This window comes from Aplidium turbinatum, chromosome 7, assembly GCF_918807975.1.
Source record: "Aplidium turbinatum chromosome 7, kaAplTurb1.1, whole genome shotgun sequence".
Lineage (NCBI taxonomy): Eukaryota > Metazoa > Chordata > Ascidiacea > Aplousobranchia > Polyclinidae > Aplidium > Aplidium turbinatum.
Window position 1 is genome coordinate 17,174,939 of NC_137478.1, and position 18,016 is coordinate 17,192,954.

The following is an 18,016-nucleotide window of genomic DNA, read 5'->3' on the forward strand; positions in this document are numbered from 1 at the left end:
CGGAGAGTTCAAGACATTTTGCATCAAGTTAGGAATACATCACATCACCTCGCCAGTGTTCCATCCTGCTTCAAATGGAGAAGCGGAACGCTTTGTCCAGACCTTCAAAAGGGCGATGGAAAAGAACTATAAGGGAGAAGTGAGCAAGCAAGATGCTCATCTCTTAGTAGTCACAACGTACAGAAGCACACCACACCCATGCCTCGACTGGAAGACTCTAGCCGAAGTTCTTCATGGGCGCCAGCCGAAAACGCTAATGTCCTTGAGACACATAAATCAACTTCAACCCAGGTTTCACAATGTTCATACTGAAAGTAAAAGTGATTTTTCTGATTCAAGTAAAGTTAAGGTTGCACTAAGTCCAAAGAAAGATTCCGAACCGACCGATACCAATGAACACTCTGGGCATAGTAAAGCTGTCCCACAGAGACGCTATCCAGTTCGAAACAGACGCAGACCTGATTTTTATCAGGCTTAGTCAATACGTTTGTTAGTCGTATGTGCTTCTGACCCTAACTGTAATATGACCATTATTGCAGTGATCTGTCAGAAGCACTATATATATTGTGTATGTTAAGTCGTGAATACTTGGTTAGTATCACCCTCCCTTAGCTGTAATGTTTTATTTCTGCTGCTAAGTGTTAATTTATAAGGGAGGAGTGATACAGTTAGTAACGTTTATTTTGCGTTATGGTCATTGCCTAGTGCATTGCACCAGGTCACGTGCGCTTGATTACTTTGTGCCGCCCTGTGGCTGTGAGTAGTTGGTAATCACGGCAGCAGGACTTCTTGGTAGCTACACAATGATTTGTCCTTAGTTCATTTTAGCTCTACTCGTGTTGAGACCTCTTTTCAATTCCTTTACGTTTACCTACAAGCGTAACAAAATCATAGAAAGTTTTGTAGTGCAGCTGGTACAATGAACTACAGAAAACAGTTAGCAAATGTTACTTAGAGTATGTTTAAAGAATACTTGTTTACAAAGACAGTTGAAAAGTTACCAGTAAGCTGTTTTTTATAACAAAGCCTTTGCAGGAGGCTAGATGTAAAGCAAGTATATGGGTGATTGAATATCCAGGCCTGATGTTAATATCACAATACAAGTTATCATAACAAGATTTAGTAAACTACTATCGGTGCCAATTGTCATTTTACGATAAACAGAGATTATTTACGATAAACAAAAGCCCTTCTATTGTCAGACGTAATAAAAGCCTTCGTATCCTTTTCTTTAGATATCTCTGAGACGAGCAGACAGAGTGTAGAGTCCCTGATTCACAATGGCAGCGAAAAAGGAAAGCCAAAACGTTTGTATGGTGACCAGCTTTATTACAAAAATTATAGTGCACTTAACGCACAAGGGCAAGAAACTACTTATTGAAAATTTGAGCATTTTCAAAGGAAATGTCCTGCACGAGTAACAACAGGGGCGCCGAAACAATTTTTGACTGGGGGGGGGGGGGTGCAGGATTAAAAAAAAGGGCACTTTTGTTGCTGAACGACCAATTTTTTAAAACTTTTAAGATAAGATATAGCGATAATGCTCATCTATCAGTTCACTATCGAGTAATGATACAAGTGTCTGGTATACAAAGAAGGACGTCATGCTATGTTATAATGATATAACCTACTGTGTTGCAGAATTTGTGCTGTGAATATTATTTTAAGCTTTTGATTAACGATTTCAAATATATTTTCGTTGTTGAATATCTCGAAAACTAGAGCCAATTTGAAAAAAACTAAGTGCATTTTCGGAATCAGGGGCCTTGAAATACTTTAAAATGACTCTCACCTTTATTTGTGCCAAAAATATTTTGTTGGCCTGTGTTATAATTAGGCTAAAAACGAATAGCAGAAATTGTTATATTGCAAAATGTGCAGTAGCTTACATAACTTTAAAAGGGCACCATTGCCCTCCTGTCCCTCCATGATGCCCCCCGCTTCCGGCGCCCCTGAGTAACAACTGAAAAATTGTTCACAAACAATTGACCTATCACCTGTTCACAAACAATTCACTATACGAACAATTGATGTATACGAAGAAATGATTTACGAAGAATTGTTTTACGAAGAATTAATTTTACAAACAACTGTTTACAAACAATTGTTTTACGAACAACTGTTTACGAACAATTCACCTATAACCCTTAGCCATAGCTTGCTTTTCACACAGGGGCACAGAGTCACTAAAATGATAAAGAGACTAAGCGTTCTGACGAGTACCAAAGGTGATTGTGCAGTTTCTTGAGATACAATAATTGCTGGTTTCTAAAGTATGGCAAACTGAGATGCTACATAATTTTGCATTGCATGGAGAATGGAGATCTGTTTGAGCATTTTTGTACAGTTTGGTGCATTTGCTGGGTCTGTGCAAGGTATACCACTAAGAAAAGTGCCATTAGTCGAATGTTCTCCGAAGTATCAAGGTTTAAAACATTTTGTTGTTCGAAATAGTGAAAAAAGGCAATCTTGATGGTGTAAATCAGGGTTTCCCAAACTGTGGTCCGCGGACCACTGGTGGTCCGCAACGACTGCACAGGTGGTCCGTGGCGATACGACAAGAAATTAAAAAGTCATACTTATACGTTGTACACAGTATGTACCCTGTTAAAGATAATTGCCGCAGTTCTTAATTAATACAGAGTTGATTTTTTCTGACGTTACACAACATTTGGAATTGCTTTCTGCACATTTCAAGAAGTAGGCCTACTTTTTAAGAGACATATGAGAATTTTGACTGGATTTTAAACCCTTTTGTTGTTACAAAAACTGATCTGTCAGGACGCGAAGAAGAATTAGCCAAATTATCATCTGATTGAACTTTAATGCTTAGTTTCAATCAAACAGCTATTGCATCTTTCTGGTTGAGTTTTGTGGAGGAATACCCATTGCTATCGCAATAAAGCAACTAAAATTTTATTGCCTTTTGCCACGACCTACATGTGTGAGACAGCATTTTCAGCTCTTACCAACATGAAGACAACATGAAGCATTTTCAGCTCTTACCAACATTTCATGACGCCCGCCCATTTTAGAAAAAAATTGTTCGCGCAAATACGTTGAGCCAAAAAGAGCCATTTTTGAAGCCATGAATTTTTTCAAATGTGAAAAGTCATCTTGGTTTAGATGTTTTCGGTAAAAATCGCCAAGATTCATTGCTAAATACTTTGCTTTCAAATACGTTTTCTCATGAAGATCAATCAGTTCAAGTTGGATATCATCTTGTGCTTTGTCAACGTCTGTGTTGAATAGCGAAGAGAATACCAAACAAATGTTCATGAGATTTGAAGTTCTTAAAACGAGACAAAAATTCATACAATTTTTCAAGTTGGTCTGCAAATTCAGTTTTCTTCTCAGCATGCATTCCATAGTCGCTCAAGTTGGAAAGTGAAAAAGATTTCCTGTCTGTATGTGAGCTTTCCAAAGACACAATTCAAAATTGGCACATTTTTGCGGGCCGCATTTGGCCGCACGTTGCACACTTCTGACTTATGCAATAAGAAGCAATCCCATCCATCCCATTGATTTTATCACTTTTTTAAATAAACTAAACTTAGTTTTATTCATTTTTACCTTTGTATTGGAATTGGGGTCCGCGAATAAAGAGATTCACAAATAGTGGTCCGTGGCCCAAAAAAGTTTGGGAAACCCTGGACTGTAAATAACCTTTGCCATCCACTGTGCATGAGATATTGTACCTGAAACTACATATGCATAATGTATGTTTGATTGCGAAACTCCACCAAGAAAAATCATTGCTAAGCTTACGAACTCATTGTAGTCTTTTCACAAATGCAGAAAGTTGGTGTTCCTACTTAGAAAGCTTAGACAAAAATTTAACACAGATTGCTATGTCTGTCAAGAATCATGGAAATGAACTCGCATTAAAAATATTGGAATTATCTGTCTTAGTATACTTGCAGTGTGTCTGAAGCATATCAAAGATCTTCTCATTAGGTGATACCGTATCTCTATATACAGACCAGCACACAGCTCAGCAACACAGTTACAAAATGTGGTGCCGACAAGTAACCTTAACCTTACAAGTAATTTAACCTTGTTATGCACAAGGTTATGTCTTCCTTGGGATGCATTGGTGAGTGCAACATGACTGCAACATGTTCTTCACTTTCAGAAGCATGCTGCAAACTGTTCAACATTTTTCCTTCCCATTGCGGCATAGAGAGATCTTCACTCTTGGTGACTGACTTGATACTTATCAGCCACCAAGCCACACCAAGCATGAGAACTAAGCACAACTTTTCTTCTCTTTGAAGTATGATTTGAAGAAGCTGAAGATTGTTCAACATATAACTTATCCTTTTCGTTACAACTTTCATCACCAGCGTCACTATCTGTATTAGCAATTGTATTTCTTGAGATTTTTTTGTTTCACTTTCAATGGCCTGAGGTCTCTTGATGCTTTTTAATCGTTTTGACATGTTTATTGTGTTTTTTGTTTATAATAACTCGAATAGTTGGATAAGCTCTTGCTAAAAAAAAACTCAAAATTTTTCATAACTCATAAAATACATAAAAAATAAGCAAGTAAAACGTATAAAAGGCATAGTTCTGATTCATTTAAATGAAGTTCGTTCTAGCTTCATCGGTTTTTAAGATACAGTATATTTCTACTTTTGGGGTCGTTTCTATGGAAACACCTATACAGAAGGCATCAAGTGACAATTGATTCAACTTTCTTGTCATTTTCATGACGAATGAGCACAAATACAACTTTTGGCCAACTTATGCAAAGATCTCAGACACTCACCCTAAATTGGTGCAGCCTATTTCTCATCCCACTAAATCTCTGGTTCTATCCCATGCTGTTGCGCAATTACAAGTTAAACCAAGGGTCTCAAACTCGTATTGCTCAGAGGGCCAAATGAACACTGTAAATTAGCCCGAGGGCCGCAAAAAACAAAATACCACAGTAAAAACGCAATAAAAAAGTTAGTAAGAACACAGCAAGAATGTTAGATTGTAACAAGAAAAGTTAGTAAGAACAAAAAGATGGAAAAACACTGTATATACAAATGCAAAAAATGCAAACGAAAAAGAATAACAAATAAGAATGCAAACACAACGATGGACCTAAATTAAAAAGAGTAAAAATCTTGCAATCAACTTTTAAAAGTGAGGAAAAAACTAAACCGTTGAAGATATAACTTGATCAAATGGCAAGGTTACTTACTGCAATAACGACTCAATAAGTGAATAGGCAATGTGATTATAATATAACAATAGAATTTCTCACACGCAGGACTGCAATTTTTGCCTTTTTCAGTGACGAGGTCACTCGACACGCGCCATCACTATTGGACAAACGCCGTGCCTTATGGAAAAAAAAACAAAAAACGAAAAAAAAGGAAAAAAAAGAGGAAAAAAACTGAGAGAGGACTAAACGTCGTCAGGTCGAGGAACAATCGGGGGGGGGGGGGGGGCATCATGTGATGCAATCATAAAAGTGCTGACTTACGCAAACTTTCTTGCGCCAGATACTTCAAAGCAAGGTCTAAAAGCGACACTGCACACGAGAAACTCCCAAGGCGTCAATGCCGCCATATTGAACACTGCGGGAGAATGCTTTGATTGAAGTTCCAACGCCTGGTATCAAACATTTCGCAACACACGTTGCATACTATTCGACACAACGGGTTTCTTTTATAGACGAAGTAACCTAGGCTACATTGAGTTGTCAACGTCTATGCCAGTTAGCATTTCGCCGTTTGAGCCAATTAACAATATTGCTCTGGTAAAATGACTGTTGGATACTTGCTATGAAACTTTTTCACATGTAAAAAACAGCCTAGTTTCCGACCAGATGTTCAGAAATACAGATGAAAAAAACGCTATTTTTATGGAAAGGAGTTCTCTTCCAGAACATTTTGAACACTGCGGGAAAATGCTTTGATCAAAGTTCTAACACCTGCCATCAAACATTTCGCCACACACGTTTCGAGCTATTTGACACAACGGGTTTCTTTTATAGATAAAATAACCGAAGTAGGCTACCTTTAGTTGTCAACGTGTTTGCAAGTTTGTATTTATGTCTGACTTATGCAGTTGTTGTTCCAAGATTACAGAAATGTTTAACAATGTGAATAAAGAATAGTAGACAGCAGTGGCGTATTCTGGTTGGTTGAGCAAGGGAAGCAATAAAACTCGTGGGGGATCAGAGCGTGCCGAAGGCACGTGTTTTCTAGGGCGTTCCGGGGGCATGCCGACCCGGAATTTTTTTTGCAAAAATACACTCAAATAATGGATTACAGTGCTTTCAGGAAACACTGTCAGGGTAATATTTGTATGAAATATATAAGCAGATAAACAGTTATTAACTTATTAAAGGTAGCTCTTACTTACACACAAACGGGCAAAAAATGCGGCTAAAATTAGAAAACACCAAAAACTCAGCTGCAGCTACCTAGTACCTACTGCTGTAGTAGTAGCTTAAGCCAGAATTCATTTCAGTCAAGTTTAGCCTAGACCTCACATATCCTGTTTTATGCCAAAGTCTATCCAGCAAGGATAGCAGTGTAAAGCCAACATTTGGCTCAAACTTTTGCTTACTAGGCCGATATTATAACCATTAAGATAAAATACTTTGCGAGAGATTTAGATCATTTAAACGAACTTAAAGAATGCCGAAAGCGAAAAACAGTAGTGAGATGCACACGGCACGCACGCTCACAGTAACACACTGCTTATCTTCCCGCGTGTGAGGAGCAACTTCAAAGTCAAAACTCGTGGTAGCGAAAAAGCGAATGCGAGGTTGAATAATTATTCTCATTTCACGAGTTATCCTAACGTCCGCTAGATATTTTGTGACTTCAAACATGAAACTAATTTTAGCAAACTTTATCGAGTTGAAACTACGACATACCGAACAATTACGTGAATACAGCTTGGAAACCATACCGTATGGAAATTTCAAAGTAGAGCGTAGAGTAAATTACGCTGCTGGAATAGTCACGTAACTATTCACTGCAATATTAAGTAAACCAGCTAAATTAGACGAGCTATTTTCAACGAGGTCTTCCCGCTGTGAGATCAATTATGATTCAACAGAACGAATTGTTTTGTTCGCAATGTGTGAGAATTAAATCGAAAACCGATAAAAGAAAAGGTGTTTAATGGTTTTGATCGCAGATATTGCCTGCATTAACGATGTCTCTTACCACTATTATCACCTAGCCAACCTGACATCATTGTTTTATGCGGCCGCTAAGGTTTGACGTCGACTTCAATGATCATGGAATGTTACGTGCCGGTAATAAGAACGATTATATCCTACACGCATAGGCGTCGAAATAGGGTGGGCCGGGTGGGCGACGCCCACCCCGCCGTGAAATGAGGGTGGGCAAACTATGTTTCGCCCACCCTGTTTTCATGACACTTATGAAGTGTTCGTTACAATTATTTCCGTTTTTCTTAAACGCTGAAATATCCAACCAACTGCAGCGCAACTTCATAAGGAATATGAATATGACATCATAATAAACATGACAATAAAAATAACCGATACAAACTAAAGACGCACTGAAACAATCGCCTTTTACAAACCAAAATGCGACAAATCCGAAGGCGCCACTTTAAAGATAACAGGTCACGAGTCACGCGCTTTTTAGGTCGCAAAGGAAAACATAAAAGAATTTTGTTTAGTTTGACAGCACTCATAAGATTGCAAGGCGCAAGAAAGCAAACATTAAACCTATTAAAGTTTAATTGCTGCAGCGACGCTAAACGCAGTCTTTGTGAGAAAGACAGTCTTCGAAATTAGCGTCGTCAATTGCCGGCGCAGATGCATGAATGGCGCATTAGCGTCGGCAATAAAAATGCCGAGGCCACACGAGCGCTTGTAAGGACCACAAGATTACAAAAAAAAATTCTTAGACTATTCCAGACTAGGATGTTGATTCAATCTTACTATTGCTGGATGTTTTATTTGGGTTACTTCTTACTTCGCGAGCGCTTAGACACGTGCCCAGCTGGGAGAATCTTTTATAGAACTATCACCCTATTTGCATTGATTGAACTCCAGTAGACGTCAAATTATTGTAAGCATCTACTCCTTATTGCGCCTCGCTTTCCGTTATATCGTCCAGCTGATGATACCGATTCTGACTAGTTCATCAAACAGACTTTGTGTTGCTCGCAGTGTCCCAATTGTGCCTAAATTATGTTAGCTTATACGTAAATCGAGGCAATCTTCTCGCAATATATTACCTGTACCTGGTTGAGCAATTAACGTTATTTTATGATAATTCCACGTCGCTAGATGTCGAATTAATGCAAAACAAACGTAAATTTCTTATTGGGCATTGTGGTTACGCAATATAACCCGCCGGGAAAATTAAATCGATTTGTGCTGACTCGAACGTTGAATCAACCCAAAATCAACTTACTTTCCCCCTCCCCGTGAGTTTTTTAACGTAAATTAGCGTAAACAGCGTGCATATCGCGTTGCTCGCTACTTTTGGTATTATTACATCACAACAAATCAAACAATGCGTTCGTGATAGACTCTAGTATATTTTTCGCTTCTCGTTTTACATGTTTCAGTACAGTCTTTTCGTAATAAATGTTCACAGCAATTGCTGAAGCAATTTCAACTTTTGCCGTTTGGTCTCGGCAACGTTTTTGCCGAAGTAAAAATATGCTAATTTCGAAGACTGAACCATTGCGAATTTGCGAACATACACATTCAATGAAATCTATTTGAAAACTCTCGCCCACCCAAAATTCCTCTCTTCTAAGAAAAAATCGACGCCTATGCCTACACGCAAAAATAAATAAATTGATCTCTTAAAACAGCTCGTTTTGCTGTTTTGTCTAGTGATCTTTGCATATTGCTCAACAAGTGCATAAAGTTTAGAATTGACAAGAAATAATTAAATTTGAAAATTAAGTTTGAATCTTTGCAATAAACGTATTCAAAACTTTTTACTTACTCCGTAATCTACAATGGCAACAATTTTGCCGCAGCAAAAATGCGTTTATTATGGAAACTGCCGAGCTGGGGACAACAGCTTGTCCCGTGTATAAGTTGAACCTGTTTTTTTGAGGTGAAAATCCCTTGCGAAAATCTTGATCTATACTCGAGTATATACGGTATTCGATAAAAGACTATAAAGACTTGCGATAAAAAACAAAAGAGAAAACACTTCGCCGTTGTTAACGCTTTGAAGGTAAGTAATTAGCAAAACGAACGAAACGAGGTTAATAAAACTGATAGCGGTTTTCCACTCTGCTTGAGATCATGATTTTTTGCGTTTTTATTTCGATAACTTCACTGTCTTGATCGTTGTTATTCACTCGCACGAAAAGGAAATGAATCGGCTTGTTTTCCAACTATTCCAATTATTACACTGGACAACAATTTTTTTGAAAAATTTTGTTTATCATAATTTTAGAGTGTTTTCGTATGTTGTTTGGGTCGCTGATTTCAAAAATGCCATTAAAATTTTTGTAATGTCAATGGGTCCGTCACAATTTATAATTTTATGAAATCATGATTTCAAGTTATATATATGCATTACAAATATCTCTTACATGGCGTAAAAATTGCGTGCCGCATCTAAAAAAAACACAATGAACACATAGTAAGACAAACAGTATGGACACCTGATCAAAAATGCACATTGGAAAGGGTCTTTCGTTTGTATGTGGTGTCAAACTCCCGTACCAAACTCCAAATGTAATCTCCCATCATGACTTCATCCCACCTCCCTTGGTAGCGTTTTTCCATAACTGAAATGTCTTGATGAAACCGTTCACCATGCTCCTAGCTTACATGACCCAACTTATCACGGAAAAAGTCCAAATGAGAATGCAAATAGTGCAATTTTATGGACATGCGGCATCCAAGCTTTTGGTAGCTTTCAACCAAAATTTGAAACAATCATAACGTGGTCTTCTCTTCTATAGTTACCAAGAAATCCTTCTACTGTCATTCGAAAAGTTTGCCAAGCACGTTTTTCCAAAGCAGTCATTGATTCCTTCAGTTCTTTTGATCCCAACATTTTCCTTATTTGGGGCCCAACAAATATCCCACCCTTTACTTTAGCTTCAGAAAGGTTTGGAAACATAGAGCGAATGTGTTGAAAGGCACAACTTGCTGGTCCCAATGCTTTTACAAACTGTTTAGCAAGCCCAAGGTTTATATGTAAAGGTGGAAGTAATACTTTACTCCTTTCAATGAGGGGTACATTTTTGACATTGTGGAAGCCTGGGGTGAGTTCTTCGCGTACTGGCCAGTCTTTTTTCAAGTAGTGCTGCTCATCTGCTCTGCTATTCCACAAAGAAAGCAAGAATGTTTGGTATAGCCTCCTTGCAAACCCAACAAAGCAATCATTTTAAAATCTCCACACACGTCCCAATTGTGGTTTTTGTATTGTGTCAAGTCCAGCAATATTTCCACAGCTTCGCGATCTTCTTTCATTTGAACAAAATGTGCAATTGGTATTGATGGATATGTGTTTCCATTGTGAAAAAGAACTGCTTTCAAGCTCCGTTTTGAGCTGTCAATAAACAAGCGCCATTCTGAAGCAACCCAAAGTAACAGATAAACCATGCCACTTGGATGACTGGGCTGCTTCATTTGCTTGTCTACTTTTTCTTACCAAATTTAACCATCTAAAGTCATGCTAACACTATCAAATTTACACTGCAAATTTCATCAGTCACTAAAGTCCTTGCCTTCAACGGCTGACTAGCTAATAAACAACAAAGGCTTAGCCACTAGCCCAACTCTCCGAGAAATGTGACCAGTTGTAAACCGCCAAAATTTTGACCAATCACGTGTTCAAAAAATTTCCACGTTGCAGGATGTGTGATATTGAACAGCACTTTAAAGAAAATTATAATCTCAATTAATGCGCAATATTTTGACTAATTTTCAAATATAACTAAAAATATCTTCCAAACCATTGACACTAGACAAAAACTAGCACCAAATTCGGCATCAGAGACCTCAAAAACATATAGAAACACTGAATAAAATAGATAAACAAAAAATTGTTGTCTTGTGTTATGAGCTAATAATATCAAAATTTTTACGATTAGGCGTACTGCATGCGTAAAACTAATCGTTTCAAGGAGAAGTTCTAATAATTTCGGTTTGCGACCCAGGTGTCAATATAAACAAGATAGTAAGCTTAATCAAAGACTATTTTAATTGAGTAAAATAGTGTTAAGGTTATGACGTCATCACCTTTCTCGCCCCCCAAGGTTTTTTGAAAAGTCGGCGCCTATGAGCAGAGTTGCCAGACTATGAAAAGGTCTAAAAGCTAAAATAATACAAAAAACGGCCAAATGGATGTATTTACCTGTTTCTATTAAAAATAATAAAATGTACATATATTTTATGACTTGTAGCGGATTTCAATAAATTGTAGCAAAAATAATTCTGAAAGTATAGCCCCAAAAATAGCAAGTATAAAAGGACTGTAGCGGATGAGTTTTAATCTGCCACATTACGAGTATTAAACAAGTATAGAACATGTATTGAACAGAGGTGGGCACTCGCTACTTTTAAAGTAGCGCGCTACCCGCTACCGCTACTTGGGCCAAAGTAGCGCGCGCTACCGCTACCCGCTACCAATTTACAAAAGTAGCGCGCTACCCGCTACCGCTACTCGGGCCAAAGTAGCGTGCGCTACCGCTACTTCTTCCGCTACTTTTGTCTAAAATGACACTAGGAAACACTCAAGTCCCTAGTGACGCAAAAATGACCTTGAAAACGAATGTTATCATTCGTTTACGCTGTCATTTTAACGTCGTTATAAAAAACACATTCTAAGGGAAATTTATTGTTACGCATCAGGGATATGTAAACACGAGCATTTCAAAATGAGAGTCTTTAAGTCCTGCCCGCTTTCGCTTAAGCACATCTTTTCCAACAGAGAAAAGTCTCTCCACCGCAGCACTGGAAGGAATGGAGGTGTTGTATTTAATGAACAGGTATTAACTCGGTATTCGCAAAGCTCAAGGACTTGCTGCTGTCCGTAAAAACGACGTCCACAATTGCTGCTTCCTTCTGCACCGACGTTTCACGGAATGGCGCCAACACACCAAAAAATTCATCCTCGGAGTCGTGACTGGTGTTGGTGTCACTCTTCTCGGTAACAACCTGGCTTGCTGTCTCCCGCAACAGTTGACGCAACGACCGAAACTTTGCAACCAAACCGATTATATAGCTGCTTGACCACGCTCAACAGTCGAATTACATCTGTCTTGACTTTTTCTCGCAGTGCGTCAGCATCATCCGTGGAAACGTAGTGCAGAAATTGTAGCCACGACGTCTTGAAGGAGGGATGAAGACATGATGCCATAACGCATTTCATGTTGTTGAAGCACTTGTTGAATCGTTTCTTCACCCCTTCAAGAACTTTCACTTTCAACTCCTCACAGGTCACAAGATCACTGATCTCGGTCAAATTCTTCTCGCAAATTGTGATGGTTGGAAGCAAGACTCCGTAATATGCCTTAGACTCGCCCTGAAGAATGTCTAAAGCCTGGCAGATAGGCTTCATCACACGGAGATATTCGCCCAAGAAGTTGACGTCAGCTAGAAAAGACCAAATCTTTGCAACCAAGCCGATTATATAGCTGCTTGACCACGCTAGTATTGCAAAAACAACAAGCATTTTTTTCAATTTAAATTAAAAAGTAGCGGGTAGCGGGAGTGCGACTGAAAAAAAGTAGCGCCTCTCCCGCTACCGCTACTTTGGAACAAAAATAGCGCCGCTACTGCTGCCGCTACTCCAGCTAAAAAGTAGCGCCGCTACCGCTACTTTTACCAAAAATGTAGCGCCGCTAGTAGCGCCGCTAGTAGCGCCGCTACAAAAGTAGCGCGCTACTGCCCACCTCTGGTATTGAACAATGGTGAACATGGTTTCATCTGGTAAGGTTACAATATTTGAGAAATATTGATTATTATGCATTTTGAAGAAGTAATTAAAAAAAGCCTAATTTGAGGAATTTGGCCGATCTGGTAACCCTGCGACAAGGATGCAATTGAAAAGTTGCTTCCATAGATGAGTTAAAAGCAACGTAAATCGAGCAAACTTTGCGCTGCTTTTTTTCCCTTCTCTCACTTGTTTCTTAGTACAGACGAAATCGGTTAATAGTATACTGCTTAAACGTATCAACCCTTTATTTGAATTAAAACTTGAAATCCCAAACCAAATCCAATCTGATGTTAAGTAAAAACATTGGTTAAGCGCATACCGCTGAAAAGAATAAGTCGGATAAAAGCATCAGGATTTGCTTCTAGTTTGCATACTTCATTCATTTAATCGTATAATTATACCCATTAGAGAAAAGAGAATGTCTCTTTTTTGCTTTGCATTATTGTCTGCAATGTTCAAAGGCGAAATGAAGCAAAGGTGAAACAGACGCATGCGCTCAAAACAAAGACAAGTGTCTGTAATCCCAGGCCATAATCTTATGCGCTAGACATCGCACTACAAAGAACCAATTTTCGCACAGCTGGGCTTCATTAAAGCAGAAGAGCACACAAAAGGAATAATCACACTTAAGAAGTTTAAATGCTTTTGATGTCATCCGTCGGCGACTGGCCTTCCAAGGAATGGACATGGACAAATTATTTCGGCTTAAGAGGGAAGTGTTGGAAAGCATGTCTAAAAGTTTTTACCAGAAAACTTTGGAGAATTTTTTTTAAATTGCTGAAAAAAAGTAGCCTACTGTTGTGAAATGCAGTGCATAATTTCATTTGTGCAGTTTCGTTCAGTTGAAGAACAGTGCAAATTAATTATTTTACCAGACAGCGCAAAAGACTTGAAAAAAAAAACTTTGCGATTTCAAAACAATGTGTGTGAGCCGTGTTTTTCTACCATACCACTATTTTCGTAGGCCACGTTCCATACTCAAAACTACACAGCTGGTACGAGCTAAAAATAGCACGCTTGAATCAAAAACGTGAACGTCAAAGTTCGCGTTGTGACGTCACAGAGATCGGTGAGATTAAAAGAAGTCCGATTGCCGCAGTTTGCAGAAAAATTCTTTGATCATACCTGCTCAGCCAAGTCAGCAAAGCTGGTCTTTTTTACATTGATTTATTATCTGCAGACGTTGATACAATGTAAAAAGGACCAGTTTTACTGGCTGGAACATACAGCATATTAGTGTTATGTAACACAGAACTAGTAAACTCTTTAAAGTTTAAGCAGAATTGAAAACAGTTGTAGGAAGCATCAGTTGTAATGTGCGTTGCAGCCTAGTCAGCACAGACATCTTCACAACAATTACGCCCATTCACAATAAACCTCTTTTTTTAGTAAATTGGTTAAACGAATCAATCGTATAATCGTATCAAAACGTCTGGCAAATACGTGATTCGATTAACCGATTTCGTCTGTATAGCAAAAACGAGGGCAAGGGAAGCGATACGAATCTTTGCTTCCGTAAGCTTTCAACTTTTTTAAAATTAAAACCGAGCTGAAATCATACAGGGACATGAGTTAGAAACCGTTCGAATTTGTATTCAGGTAAAGAAATTACGAAATCGCTTCACTGAAAAATATCATTTTCTCTTTTTCAATTTTGACAGGGAAGCAATGCTTCCATTGAGGATACGCCCCTGGTAGACAGATAAACACGGTTGCAACTCGACTTCCTTCCACTAAAAGAGTTTCTGTGATTACGTAATGGGCGACTTTGCACATTCACAAAAGCACACTACCCAGCTAGCAAAACCCGTCGTTTTACATTGATTCAACGTCTGCAGACGTTGAATCACAATGCATGACATGTATAAACAAGTTTGCTGGCTGGGGAGTCTGACATTTGCAGGAAATTTGTCTCGCACCAGGCGAGATGCCATCCTTTGAAAGATTTAACAATGATGGATTGATGTAGCCAGTGCATGATGACGAAAACAAATTTAAGATTTCCTTTCCGTTATATAACTTAAAGCAGGTGATTGATACAGGAGAAAATAATTGCAGAAGCACACAATAAAGCCTACTTATTACGCAAGTTTTTTTACATCAAGAAAATAGCCTAGTTTCCAACCAGATGTTTAGAAGAATCAGAAACACAGACAAAAAAGGGGCTATATATAAGAGTTCGCTTCTAGAAGAATAGTGCGTAGTCACTGGGAGTGGACAAGGCAAGGCAATAGGCAAGTTGTAAGAACAGCATAGCTTTGCCCAACTACAGATAGGATAGTTTTCAGTTAGTCAGTAGGCTATCCTATAATGACGAAAAAACGAAAGAATCCTCCGACAACACGGATGGCAAAAGTTTCGGTCGGTCTTACCGAGAAGCGGTTAAGGTTCAGCAAACAGCGAGTGAAGTGCGGGATCTATTTGAAGGAGCTATCGAGAGAAGCATTGCCACGTCACTTTGGAACTTATCAATTATCATTCAGGTAAACTTCCGGTTAATAGCGTTTAGTAGCCTAATGTCCCAAAGCATTCTCAATTTTGAACATGTTTAATTTAATAGTGGTAAGCAAAAGCGTGCTTAGTAATAAAATGCGCCTACTACGTTTTCACTTTTCAACAATAAAATTTTATTGATAAACCCGTTCAAGTGCATAAGGAACAACGCATCGATAGCCTACATTCTTTTCTTGACGAGACAGTGATGACGTTTCTGAGTTTGCACAAGCAGCTCGGTCAGTGAGCTACCATCTGCAAATATAAGGTCAGGCCCTGGCGATAGCACAGCTTCATATTCGACGGGCTGTTGGATTTCAGCTTGAGCGTCAATGCACATATCATCTACAGAGTGATTATTAATAACGCTGCCGAAAAGACTTGACAATTGCTGGAAATATGCTTTTTGCTTTAGTGTAGGCTCAGGCATGGAGGAACCATTTTAAAAGTAGGTGGGCCCAGAGGCGCAGCAGTCAAAGTCAATCCAATTTTTTTTAGTCACACGTTATCTATTCATATATCTGAGGTTTACTGTAGCCCTTTGCTGCTTTCATGGTTTTGTTCTTTAACTGTAAGAAAGTAACAGTTAAAAGTAGCAGTAAAGATTTTCAAAGGAACGGTTAATAACAGTTCTTTAAAAATAACAGTTAAGCACATAGGCGCCGACTTTTCAAAAAACCTTGGGGGGCAAGAAAGGTGATGACGTCATAACCATAACGCTATTTTACTGAATTAAAATAGTATTTGATTAAGCTTAGTGTCTTGTTTATATTGACACCTAGGTTGCAAACCAAATTTATTAGAACCGCTGCTTGAAACGATTAGTTTTACGCATGCAGTACGCCTAGTCGTAAAAATTTTGTATTGTTAGCTCATAATTGGAACAGTTGGAAAACAAGCCGATTCATTTCCTTTTCGTGCGAGTGAATAGTGAAGTTATCGAAATAAAACGCATAAAAATCATGATCTCAAGCAGAGTGGATATCCGTTATCAGTTATATTCACCTCGTTTTGCTAATTACTTACCTTCAAACCGTTAACAACGAAGAAGTGTTTTCTTTTCCGTTTTTTATCGACAGTCTTTATAGTCTTATATCAAATACCCCATATATTCGAGTATAGGTCGAGATGTTAGCAAGTAATTTTCATCTCAAAAAGAAGACAGGTTCAACTTATGCACGGGATAAGCTGTTGTCTCCAGCTCGGCAGTTTTCAAAATGAATGCCTTTTTGCTGGGGCAAAATCATTGCCGATTACGCCATTATATTGCTAAATTACGTAGTACGAAATGGCGTCGTCCGAAATAAACGTTTTGAATACGTTTATTTGCAGTGATTCAAACTTAATTTTCTAATTTAACGATTTCTTGCCAATTCTAAACTTTATGCACTTGTTGAGCAATATGCAAAGCTCACGAGATAAAACAGCAGAAAGAGCTATTTTAAGATTAATGTTTTTATTTTTGCGTGTAGGATATAATTGTTCTTATTACGTAACATTCCATGATCGACCGTTGCAGTCGATGTCAAACCTTAGGGGCCGCATAAAACAATGAAGTCAGGTTGGCTAGGTGAAAATAGCGGTAAAAATTCTCACACATTGCGAACAAACAATGCGTTCTGTTGAATCATAATTGATCTCACAGCGGGAAGACCTCGTTGAAAATAGCTCGTCTAATTTAGCTAGTTTACTTAATATTGCCGTGAATAGTTACGTGACTATTCCAGCAGCGTGATTAAGTTACTCTACAATCTACTTTAAAATTTCCATACCGTATGTCAATGGCAATACTTAGATGTACCAACGAATGGTAGTGTCGGGAATAAGCTATTCGAAGCAGGGAGAAGCAAATATTACCCATTTTCAGCTCGAAAGTAGGGGTTCGACTTATTCACGAGATCGCCTATACTTGGGTATATACGGTAGTGCAGGAGTGTATATTGATGAGTGTATGCATCAATACAGTGCTTATTGAAGCAAAACACGGATGACTGTTTTGAAAAATGCATTTTTTATTTAAGCTGTATTCACGTAATTGTTCGTTGTGTCGAAGTTTTAACTCGATAAAGTTTGCTAAAATCGATTTCATGTTTGAAGTCACAAAAAATCTAACGGACGTTTGGATAACTCGTGAATTGAGAATAAAGATTCAACCTCGCGTTTGCTTTTTCGCTACCACGCGTTTTGACTTTGAAGTTACTCCTCAGTCCTCACACGTGGGAAGATAAGCAGTGTGTGACTGTGAGCGCGCTTGCCGTGCGCATCTCAGCAGTAATTCACGTTCCAGAGAAAGCCATGCGATCAGCTGCTGTTTTGCGGGCAAGAGCAACGTAGGATGTTTTTTTTGATTCGGCATTCTTTAAGTCCATATTAAATGATCTAAACTCTTTCGCGAAGTTTTTTATCTTTGAAATTCCACTTGTAATAGCCATTTTTGTTGCCCCTCAACCATAAATTTACGGGGCCCCTCGAAAGTTGGCGCCTTTGGTTAAGCACATCTCTAGTCTGCATTACCAGATAACCAACACACTTGCTGCATGTCATAAATAATGTTTTTAGATATATGTTTATGTTTTTAGTCGTAGGTTAGATATGTGTATTTTCGGTGGGCT

The 18,016-nt window shown here is 38.5% G+C and overlaps 1 protein-coding gene across 3 annotated transcripts in view; it reads right to left on the bottom strand.

Annotated features, from left to right (window-relative positions):
• Positions 1–18,016, bottom strand: part of LOC145774347 (uncharacterized) — a 94,092-nt gene that overhangs the window by 37,279 nt on the left and 38,797 nt on the right. Inside the window, exon 3 of one of the 3 annotated variants that reach the window (XM_082585574.1) lies at positions 3,574–3,704. The exons of the other annotated variants lie outside the window; for them this stretch is intronic. Within the exon in view, the coding sequence (XP_082441700.1) occupies positions 3,574–3,704 (131 nt within the window). The remainder of the gene's footprint in view (positions 1–3,573; positions 3,705–18,016) is intronic. 3 annotated transcript variants of the gene reach the window in all.